This window comes from Phoenix dactylifera, chromosome 1 (assembly GCF_051530095.1).
Source record: "Phoenix dactylifera cultivar Ajwa chromosome 1, Ajwa_hap1_PhDact_Kaust_v1.1, whole genome shotgun sequence".
NCBI classification, from domain to species: Eukaryota; Viridiplantae; Streptophyta; class Magnoliopsida; order Arecales; family Arecaceae; genus Phoenix; species Phoenix dactylifera.
The window spans coordinates 6,880,718-6,892,687 of NC_143190.1; the positions used below are offsets into that span (position 1 = coordinate 6,880,718).

At 39.5% G+C, this 11,970-nt stretch overlaps 1 protein-coding gene across 1 annotated transcript; it reads right to left on the reverse strand.

Moving 5' to 3' along the window:
* Positions 1-1,663: 1,663 nt before the first annotated feature.
* Positions 1,664-11,121, reverse strand: LOC103709192 (cis-prenyltransferase 4, chloroplastic-like). Its single transcript, XM_039114346.3, has 4 exons — positions 10,531-11,121; positions 10,183-10,250; positions 2,067-2,522; positions 1,664-1,944 (listed from the first exon to the last, which is right to left on the reverse strand). The coding sequence occupies exons 1-3, from the start codon at positions 11,083-11,085 to the stop codon at positions 2,072-2,074; spliced, it is 1,074 nt and encodes a 357-aa protein (XP_038970274.2). The 5' UTR covers positions 11,086-11,121; the 3' UTR covers positions 1,664-1,944; positions 2,067-2,071.
* Positions 11,122-11,970: the final 849 nt, after the last annotated feature.

An 11,970-nucleotide genomic window follows, 5' to 3' on the forward strand; every position in this document is an offset into this window, starting at 1 on the left:
CATTCTAGAGCTAGCATCCAATGAAAATGACCTTCTGCCAACGAGTTAAAGTTGGTAACGGATATGAACTATGATATCTTGTCGATTACGAAGATGACCCCGTCACGGATTATAGTGACAATAGCATGAATATCTGTGAGCATTGTTTTGATCCATAATAGAATTACATGACATGAAGAACAATTTACGAATTTATTTGCAATATAAACTTGGCACTATGTTTGTGAAAGATGGATGATTTGTTCATGCATGATTTGCTTTATGACCCGTTTTTAATATATTGTATTATGAAATGTTTATTTTGAAAATTTTGTTATTTTTCTTCAATGATGCATTGGCATAGAAAACTTATCCTTGATTTAGTAACGTAGTAAAAGGTTCACTTACTGAGCTGTGTCGTTCATATATCTTTATTTTCATTTTTCTCTCTTTATGCAAATAGGATCTGTAGGGACAAAGGTTGGTTTAGTTTTGGAACTCGCACTAGCAAGCTTGATGATTTTGTAGAAAAATTTTATTATTGACTACAAATTTGTAGTTAATGATCTTCTGAATGTTGAGGGTGATGGGTTTGATATTGATATTGAATTTAGATGCTCTGAACCAATTTTTTTATTTAATAAATAATAAAATTAGATATTTAATTATTATATTTTGTTGTGATAATTTGAAAGCTAAAAGTAATGTTGGCTTCGTGTTCTCGTGGGTTGTACCTCTCGATAGCACAATCATGTTATGTTCCAAATCTAGGCCGTCACACATGAAACCCCAGGTTTGGTAAGATGTTACTAGATCTTATTGGCGTGAAATTTCCTCTTATAGAAACTAGCTCAAATATACCAAGTTAAAATAGGAGGGATGGCTTGAAATGTTTTCACAGAGAATCAGTAGGATATTAGATGGCTTACTCCGCTCTTGAGAGGAGAGTGCACTACTCCTCTCAAGTTGAAAATAACCAAGCATCTAAATTAAAAATCTACACGTTCATCATGATTAATACCGCTAAAAGTATCTGAAATAAAAATCGCATATTTTGGTGGTCTCTAAACCTATTTATTAAACGAGAAGAAAAATATACAATTAAGATGATATAAAATTATGTTTTGCTATGGTTTAAGCATTAAAATTTATTAATTTTTAATTTATACAAATTTTCGTATTTCAGCGCACTAGCATAATGAAAACCTTCCTTTTTGTGCCTCCTTGATGTATAGTTTAGATACCGCTAAAACGTTTAACTTTTAGTTTATAGATATCTCCAATCATATTAATCATAATCATGTAGATTTTTGCTTTGGGTACCCGATAATTCCCTGAAGATTAAAATACGTGCTCTCAAAAGAGCATAGTCCATCGCTAAAAGTGTGTGCAGAGAGAGGGAAACACACACACACACACACACATAGAGAGAGAGAGAGAGAGAAGGCAGCATTTTTATTCTTTTTCCTCTCATAACCTTTTTTAATTAAACCTTCATGCAATTTCAAATGACCATCCTCTGCTTATAATATCTTATCCCATGCTTCCGTGGAGAGAATTGCTCATTAAACAAAATAAAGGAAAATAAAAACGAGCCAAGTAAACTGCAATCCAGGACCCTAAGCTGTTAGATTTTCAAGTACCCAACAATACTGAGATCGAACACCATTTCAACACTAAAGAATTGGGCGCCAATTTAGATAATGTAATTAATCCACGCCATGCTTCAGTACAAGAAAAGCATGCAGGCAAGCTGAGTTCATTTATCAGATTAATTCAGAAAAGAAGGCACTCATGTATAAAGCATTACGAGAGGCATGAACACCTCCACCCTCTATCAAGGACATAGTGAAAAGTTACACATATATGGTTTACTTGGACTTGCAATGTATATCTGACTGAATTTATTGAGTATATCCATTGACAGCTTCACTCGGGATCTAGTTGGCCAAATAATATGGTGTTCTGTAGAAGCATCAAACAAGTCAATTGTAGGAAAAATCTGACATCCAAGTCATGAGGTAAATATTGACCGAGGAAAGTGTCAAACAAAAGATGTTGATCAAGAGAACTGGAGGATGTTATACCGTTCTTAGGTGATTCGTTGGCCGAAGCGCCTCTCTCTTTCTTGGAAAGAGCATAGAACCTCAATGTACTCAGGCTCTCCAAAGTCAGGCCACAGCGTCTTTGTAAAGAAAAGCTCAGTGTAAGCAGACTGCCACAGCAAGAAGTTGCTCAACCTCAGCTCACCACCAGTTCTGATAAGTAGATCAGGGCAAGGAAATTCGTTACTACGATTCGTTTCCAGTTCTTGGTCGATTAGAGACTCGCTGATGTCTGCTGAGTCCAGCAAACCATGCTGCACCTTCCACGCAATCTTTTGACATGCTTGTGTTATGTCCTTTCTTCCACTATAGCTTACTGCAATGTTCAATTCAAGCCGTGAGTTGGTCTCTGTCTTCTCCTGTGTCTCTTTGGCAATCTTTTGTAGAGAGTTTGGGAGTCTTGAGGAATCACCAATTATGCGTACCCGAATACCTTCGCTGTCAATAACAAAAGCAGTCTAATTTATGTTATTCTTCAAAGCAGCATTTGGATTTTAGCCCTTCACATATAGGCAACGGCAAAAAAAAAAAATGTGATGGATTAGGGCAGTTTTTCTTATTTAATTTAAAACCAATACAATGTCAATTAAGGATGCAGTCATGAATGACACAATCAAAGAAAATCTGCCCCGACGGAGAGTGAGGATTGCTACAGCTTGTGGAGCATGCCCAAAGGTGGAGGAGTCCATATACCATGGTGATCGAGTGCCCACGGGCTAGTTAGATATGGAGGAGTGCAGGGGTACATCATGATCAGTAGCAGAGGTAGTCGTCTATTGACGAGTTCCTGCTTTTTCTGAAGGATTCAGCATCAGGATCTAGGTGGGAGGAGAGAGGGACTCGTGCTGCCTACCTGACCTACCACTCGTGGTTGGACAGGAATGCTTGAGTCTTTGAGAGCAGTAGCTCGCCTGCGAGGGTGGTAGCAGCTAGAGCATTACTACATGCAGCAGAGTTCATTAGTACTGCTGAGATTTCACCCATCGGGTTAGCCAGGGATATCTGGGTCCCCCTTCCAGCTCTTGCAGTGCCCAGTTATATGTTTGTATCTTGGGTGCCCCCACCCCCTGGCTTCCTGAAGGTAAATTTCGATAGCAATGTAGCCGACAATGGGAGATACAGAGGCGTAAACTTCGTCATCAGAGATCACGAGTCCAAACTAGTAGCGGCAGGGGGTCAGCGGATCTTCGATGCTTCGGTGGTATGTGCCGAGCTCATAGCTGCCTGGGAGGGCATTTCTTTTACTCGACGGACACTGGATGCAGATCGGCTCATTCTCGAGGGCGACTTGGCCACAGTGATTGATTGGATCCGAAATCGGAGCCGTGCAAATAAGGGTAGGCCGCTGCTCCTCGATATTCGCAAACTACTGCAGGAGTGTAGCACCCATCAGATCACACACCTACAGAAAAGCGAATGATGCAGCTGATTGGGTTGCATGGATGGAGCTTGATAGAGTGTCGAGTTTTTTTTATCTACTTTATTGTTTTCTAATTTGATAGAGTGTCGAGTTTTTTTATCTACTTTATTGTTTTCTAATTTGTTGCCGCATCCATACCTGCAGGATGTGAATCGCTGTTGTACCAAAAAAAAAAGAAAAGAAAAGAAAATCTACCATTCTTTTCTTTTCTTTTCTTTCCGCTTACTTTTCTTTCCTTCTCTGTCATTTCAAGAGTAAGAGGAGACTAATCCCCACCTTGTATACTCACTCCAGATCTTGAGGGCTGACTCCTACCAGAACTGAGCCCTTAGATTTCTTGTTCAAGTGGCAAGAGATGATAGTATGTGAGCAAGTGCTTGGTGATACTATATATTGTTATTGTAAAAATTTTCTGCTAGCATTCAATTTGTGCATTTCTATCTTGAAAGAATTAGATTTTCTACATTTAGAAATTATCCAATATTAATTTAAATACGTTTATGTTTGTTTATGTTATGTATGAATGAAAATAATCTCATTTGACATTTGAAGGAAAACTATATTTGCGCATGAGTTGCAAGTAAAGGCAACCTTCCAATTACTGTCGTCCAAACGCTGCTGCCAACATAAGGTTATTTGCTTCTTTTTTTAATTTTTTTGAAAACACAAGTACCGGAAGTTCAGTTGAAAATCAAAATTCTTATATCGGCATCCTCTAATCAGGCACAATTAAGCTATGACTCAATGACATTTAAATCTAATATAAATTTTGTTGCTACAGTTGACTGCGATAGCGAGGGGATGCTTATTCAGTTGCATGACTTTTTTTTTTTTTTTTTTTTTTGTGCCCCATGGTAGTGGGATTGGTGTGCCTGGTGGAAATTTGTGCAATACATGTAAATTCAACTATAAGTTGCTATGTCAACATTGGAGGAGTTTTGAAAAGCTTTTTTTTTTTTATTAGTCGAAGTGTCGTGCATTCCCATTCAGGTTTAGAGGGAGAGGATTTTTTACGCACAAGATAGGATTATAATCTTTAGGAATGTATTCCTAATTATTTTTTATGGAAGGAAGCTGCCTTCTAAATATGTAAGAACCAAGCTAGTTAGGCCTCACCTGGACCAAAGTCGGTAAGCCCAGCCAGCTTTTGATTCAAAGGCTAAAAAAAAAGAGATAAGAAGAAGAGGGAAAGAACAGAGGCATGATCTCCTATCCGAGCTTCCGAACGGCTGGCCGAAAGAAGGCTACGGCCGTTAGAGGCAATTGCAACTGTCCAACGGCCGACCGGTATGGCCAGTATGGCTGCTATAGCCATTTGGCATCCTTATCCATTCTGAAAGGGGGTTATAAAAACCTCCGACTCCACCGAGCTCCCACAACCTCTTTCTCCTTCCTTCTTCCCCTTCCTTCCTCCTCCTCCATCTTCCTTCCTTCCGTCCTTTCTTCTTTGTCTCTTCTTTCTCCTTTCTCCTTTCTCCTGATTGAGCTCACGGCTGCCCGAACTTGTGTCTGCTGGAAATCGGGCCGTCGGATGCCATCGAAGCAAGGTAAGGCCTCCTGTGCCCTTCACATCTCCTCCCTTACCTCCCCTCCTTCCGATCAACTAGCAATGGCCGGAATCCGACAAAGGGCCACCAACATAAGGATGAAGAAGAAGAAGAAAAAAGGGGAAGGACTTACCGGTGGTCGATCCACAGCGACCACAATCGCTACGGCCCTCGGCCACAGACACTGTAGACAGCGCAAGCCCTCAGCCCTTCCTCTCCCTTGCCCTCTGATGGGGGGCTCTCGCCCTTCCCCCTTCTGTTTTATGGGAAGAAAAGAGGGGAGGGTGATGAAGGAGAAGAAACGAAGAAAATGAAAAGAAGAAAAAGAAGAGAAGAAAAAAAAGAAAAAAATAGGAAAGAATAAATAAAATATTTAAAGAGAGAGAGAGAGAGAGGTTCCGTCCTCGGTGAAATCATCTTCTCTCTATTAGATTTGTAGATCTAGGTCCGACCTACCCAGTCAGGATCTGAAGTCTGCTCAAGTCCATTTCGGATTGTTTAGATATTTTAATTAGATTTTAAATGGTGAATAACGAGTAATTTTTTTTAAAACAATTTTGATAGGTGCAGCGGAGTTGTTCAACTGAATCTAGAAATCTTTGAGCGAATAGAGGTAAGTAAATTTTATATTCCTTGCTAGTTTTCAAAGTTATGATTATGTTTTTCATACATAAAATCTACTTGTAGAAATATCATATTTTTCTAAAAATTATGGATCAACATATGTGTTATAAAAATCATGATTTATTATAAAAAATAGTTTCATAAATATTTTGATAAAAATAACTTTGTTATGAATTAGATCATGTCATTTAGTATTTTTCACCTATCTATGTGTATGTTTTAAAAAAATATATAAGTTTTCGAAAGGCTCTGAGATAGCTATGTATGATCCTTTGAATTGAAAAAATCGACATTCGGATCTAGCATCCATACAAACACTGGCCCTGCCAACAAGTATAAAATTAGCATACCAACATAAATCTATATCGATTATGAACACTAGCTCTGTTACGGATATAAAAGAACCATAGCACAAATATCTACGAGGAATGTTTTGAACTACGATATGGCTAAATGGAAAAAAAAATCTATATATTTATTTGAAAAATAAATTTGAAGCTATGTTTATGAATTATAAATGATTTATGCATGCATGATTTGCTTATGACTTGTTTTAATATACGGTATTATGAAATGCTTATTTTAGAATATCTATTATTTTTCTTAAATTTATACTTGATCCGGTAAGACAGTAAAAGGTTTACTTACTAAGCTGTGTCGCTTATATACCTCTGTTTTATTTTTCTCCCTAGGCAAATAAGATCAGTAGGGACGAAAGTTGGCTTGGAGGTCGCACTAGCAAGCTTGACAATATTATGGAAAAGTTTTAGTGGTGTAGCTAATGATGGGTTAGGCATTGTGAGGACCCGTGCGGGTGTGTGTTTAGTCTCACATCGGTTATTTACTGGGTAGATCTTGGATACTTATACAGGATCAAAGAACCCAAATAATACCTTTCAGCTAGTCATTTTGGATGAGATTATAGGTTGTTACAAATGGTATCAGAGCAAATCCGATTCATAACCTATGTAGACTAGAGGACACTGCGGCACGAATTTATTGAGGCTGACCATAAGCCAATCGTGGTGTTTGTGATGAAATTGGAATGAATTTGAACCCTTAGCCTAACGAGGACGTCAGGACTTGAACGGAGAGGGTATGTGAGGACCCGTGCGGATGTGTGTTTAGTTCCACATTGGTTATTCGCTTGGTAGATCTTGGGTACCTATACAAAATCAAAGAACCCAAATAATATCTTCCGACTAGCCATTTTGGGTAAGGTTCCAGATTGTTACAGGCATGATGTTGGATTTTAGATGCTCTGTACTCCTTTCTTTTTGATTAGCAAATGGAATCGAACAAATTCTATCATGCTATATGAAAGAATATTGTTATCATGGGCTTCGTGTTATTGTGGGCAATACTCTACAGTAACACGACCATGTCATATTCCGGATCTAGAGCGCGACAGAACAAACTTCAGATCCGAGTCGCGACAAAATGGTATCCAAGCAATAGGTTTGATTATGGGTAAAACTTAAAATATAGCTATGGGTAGTTAGGTCTTGTGTAGTTAGGTTCCGCGTAATTGAATAAGGAAAGATAGATATTCTGATTTCTACTATTGATTAACCATAGAAAATTTATTAATGTTAGTATTTTAATAGGTGATAATGAGCTACAGAGATGATAAAGTCTTGGCAAATATTACTGCTAGGAGGAGAGGAGCTACAATGAGAAAAGATGCCAACCAGCTGATTGAGCAAGCTCCAACTGCGGTAGCCACCCAAGCAGACATTGCTGGAGTATGCCAGGTGGTGGCTCAGCTCCTTCAGTAATAGCAGTAGATGCAGGCCACTCCTCGACCTGCACCACCTATAGAGTCCTATTATGAGAGATTTAGGAAGCTCAACCCATCAATGTTCGGGGGTGGAGCTGATTCTCTAGCCGCAAATATCTGAATTCAGAAGATGGTGAAGATGTTCAATGGACTACAATATTCCGAAAGTGTGAAGGTCAGGATGGCAATACCAATATTGAGGAAAAATGCTGAATTTTGGTGGATGGCTATGAAAGCCTCAAACGAGAATGAGGATGATCAATTGACATGGGAGGAGTTCAAGAAAATTATCTATGATCAATATTTTCCTGAGTCAGTAAAGTTAGCAAAAGAGAATGTGTTCTTGTCTTTGAGGCAGATGGATGACGTGACAGTATTAGAATATGTAAACAAATTTAATGAGTTAGGTCGATTTTGTCCCCAACTCTTGGCATCTGAAAGGAGCAAGGCTAATAAGTTTGAGCAGGGCCTAGGACATCCGATCTAGTTGCGTTTGTCATCTCACCTATTCAGTAGTTATAAAGATGTACTGGAAAGAGATCTGAAGGTCGAATCAGAGTTGAAGAGATCAAAGAAGAAAATGAATAACAAGAACCCAAAATGATCGGGGCAAAATCTTAGAAAACAACTCTAACCAAAAGAATGGATCGAACACTTGCGGGTATTGTGATAAGAATCATCATGGACCTTATCTTAAGAAGCTGGGAGCATATTTTTCGTGCGGCGAGGTGGGACATATGGTACAAGATTGCCCTATCAAGAAAAAGGATAATCTAGAACTTACCAAACCAGCCGATTATAAACCAAAAGGAAATGCACAAGTGTTTGCTCAGGATGCCAGTGCAAGTAATCAAGTAGTGAGACATATTATTCTAGACAACTCTATAAATGTTAATGCACTAGAGAAAATATTGGACACCTCGACCTCGGACCGGATCAACCTCCTTCACCTTGGGCATAAATCGAGGTGAACAACTTCAGCCCCTGCCAAGAAGCCAATCAACACGTGCCAGCAAGAACTAATAATTTCAGCAACTGGCAGTTGTGGCAGCTCTATATCCAGCGCACAGTGAGTGCCATAAGCCGCCCATGCGAATGGTGCCCACACCGTAAATTTACATGACTACAGCTCCTAGGTCATCATCAGAGCGTCGGAGAAATGACTCCTCATGAGAGCATATGCTATAATTCCTATCAAGGTTGGCATCCTGCTGGGGCGAAAGCTCCATGTGGCAAGGAGGCGAGAGGCTTGGAGTGGAGTCCTTGCCAGAATGGGGGCTTAGAGTACACCATTTTTTGCCCCCACTAGGACTACTCTGTTGAGTGGGCCGACCCTAACGGGACCACTCCGAGTCCTGACCTTGAGAGTGGCGACTATCCAGGGGCATGTGGAGCACCGACGACTAAGAATGGTGGCTAGGTTGACCGAATTCCGGCCGAACTGGTTCTGGTCGTGTTGCTGCTTGTTGCAACCCCTGAACCGCTGTAATCAATGCCTGCACCTATTGAATGAGCAGGATGAACTGCTCGTTGTTCACCGGTGCGGCAGGTTGTTCTGGCGGAATATATTCTAGGCTCTATAGTGAGCTTCGCGAGGCCGAAGAGTGGCGTTGCGAGGGGTGAGATGCACCGTGAGCTCCACACGACCTCATATTGGCGATTTATTCCTTCACTTGATCTGTGGTATAGTTGGGGATCCTTCTTCTAGTGTCAATCTGTTGCTGTTGAATTCCGAACTGAAGTCGGAGCGTAGCTCGGATGACCCTGAAGTCGGTAGGAGCCAAGCTGAAGTAGTTGGCTGAGATGTAGAAAGTTAATCTCCTTCGAAAATAACCTACAAAAAGTCCGTCTGTCGGAGAGTTTCTAGCAGGAGACCCTCCGATGTCTAAGTTAGAATAGAAAAACAACAGTATGGACGGAAGAGATTTTAGCAGAATTGAGTTATCTGTGAATGATGTTACCTACCTAAGATTTCTCAAACTATCTCTTTATATAAAAAAGTTTATTTTATTGTTTACTTGAATTGATGTGGCATGAACCGGCAACTCCTCCCATTATACAAGGGCTAGGAAGAATTAATGCCAACAAATTATGGCATACGACCGCTTCACATGGTCGCTTTAATTATGGCCGACAGATTATGGGCTTGTGGGCAGTCCTTTCTCTAACTCCTCCTATGGGCCATCCATGGTCCCCTACTATTAAAATTAAAGAGGGGAGAGAGGGTTTGAGCCCTGCTGGGCATCGCCTTCACGAATTTTGGAGACTCATTAACATAGAGAGTTTCTTGTAATAGTATAATAAATGGTGCATACATGTTATCTAAAACTGATATTAAGATTTACAATTTAAAATTTTATATTTATCTATACACGTTTAAAATATCAACTAACATCTATTGTTCACATTGTATAATATTCCCATTCTATGTTCTAACAAATAACAGTTGTTACTCAAAAACGTTTATCCCATCATCTGTATCAGGATTTTCCTCCAGACCAATATCTTGGCTTGGATCTCGCTTCTTACCTACACTGAGTATATAATCGACCCTTATAATTATTATGATCAAGATCTTTGAATCTATATTAAAAAATAACTACATTATTAAACTCTACTCTTATATATGCAAGGGATAAGCCTCCAAATTTGCTATAAAGGTCGCAATATATATATATATATATATATATATATATATATATTTTAAAATCTTCAAACCACACCTACCTCAGATAATACTTAATGTTCTCCTTGAGAGCACCTTCAATTAGCACCATCAGAAAATCAACCTCTACCTGCAAAGAAACAAGAATATGCGTACGTAATTAAGCTGCAAGTAAATTAGAGACTTTGCATGGTGGAGTGGGAGGAGTGCGAGGAATCCAGATCTTTTACGTTGCATGCATGAGTTGCAATGCGGAGGGTAATGCATGCTCGGATAGCAGTCGTGTTGCTCGTCTCGAAAACGGAGGGCTTTTTGCTAATCTTGGAAACTGAGAGCTCTCCGTTTTTGAGATGAGCAATCTCTGTGGTGCAAAACATGCACTGCGTAGTTCCGGATCCAAAGTAAGAGACCTTAGGTCGGAGCCAATTCTCAAAGGAGAAGGCAAAGACGGTAAGAACCCGAATCCCCCATCGGCAAGAGAGCTTGACCATCTCCTGGAGGGACCTGTAACCAGCCTCATGCCCTGCCCAAGTTGGCAGTCCCTTCGTCCTCGCCCATCGGGAGTTGCCGTCCATGATCACGGCCACATGCCTTGGCAGCATCTCTCGCCGCACGCCCGATGGCAGCTTCTCGCAGCTATCATCTCCATTTCTCGCACTTTCTTTTCCCTCTATCTTCTCTTTCTCCGGATGTTTTGACCTTCTCAGCAACTTGCCGAGGAAAGCTTTGGAGTGGTGTCGAGGAGAAGAAAAGGGGGGCTTATGTGGGATCGAGGGCAAGGGAAGGGAGGGGAAATGGGTTGGCTTGCCACTAGTAGCAAATGGCAGCAATGGTGCACGTCGCAAAGGGTGTGATTCATGGAAGTATTGCCGGATTGGAAATAGAGCTCCATGGGATGCATGCTCGCTACTGTTGGCGAGAGCTGCGAGCGGCAACCCAAACCGATACCAGTAAAGATGCGGCATGGTTCCAGCGTTTAGTGTTTGTTCAATTTCCCCTTCTCTGCAAACTGCTTTTATGCCTGATTCTTTGTTCAAGGCACGTACCGTTGATGCAACAACAGTGAAATAGGTGAAGAAACGTCGTTTTCCGATGGGGAGCTTCTTGGAATTATTTGGGCCTCGGTTTCCCATTCCGCGACAGATCTAACTAGTACCTCCATTATTTGCCTATATACGTACCTCCATTATTGGGTCACTATTCGAGTAGGTACTGTGGGTCGTGGTGGATTTAACGCTGCTCAGACGGAGAAATTATACCTTAATATATATATATATATATATATATATATATATATATATATATATATATATATATATATATATATATATATATATATATATATATAGAGGTAAACCACCAAAAAGATATCACTAGAATATAAATAAGTAAAAAACAAGTTAATCACTTATTTTTCTTTAAAGTTCGTGCTATATAAAACTAAATAAAATTACAAATAATATCAAATAGGACTTTTAAATATGAATAAGGTAACTGTTTTGCTATATCATATCTATTTTTTTTTTAGATTTGGATACAAAAGCAAATCTAAATGGATATTACTTGGTATACTTTCGTCCTTAGTTCTAAAGTAAAAAAAGTATAAGCCAGTCAATCTCTTTCTTTTCTGGTTTCCATTTACCGTTTTAATAATGAAATCTCAATATGCAAACATTTGATTCTCCATGAGATTTAAAGTCATATTTGCCTATTTCAACATGTATTAGTTCCTTCATCTCAACAAAAAAGGGGTCCTATAAAAATATCTATAGGCATTTATCAAACAAAAAAAATCTATAGGAAGACCAATCTCATTAAAAGGAGTATTCTGAGAGGAGGATATGTTATTT

Excerpts from the sequence above, each read along its gene's own strand:
- LOC103709192 (XM_039114346.3), bottom strand. The coding sequence starts at position 11,085 with ATGCCGCATCTTTACTGGTATCGGTTTGGGTTGCCGCTCGCAGCTCTC. Across the intron at positions 10,251-10,530 it reads AGAATTGGCTCCGACCTAAG|GTAGAGGTTGATTTTCTGAT; the intron begins GTCTCTTACTTT and ends GTTTCTTTGCAG. Across the intron at positions 2,523-10,182 it reads AACATTAAGTATTATCTGAG|CGAAGGTATTCGGGTACGCA; the intron begins GTAGGTGTGGTT and ends TGTTATTGACAG.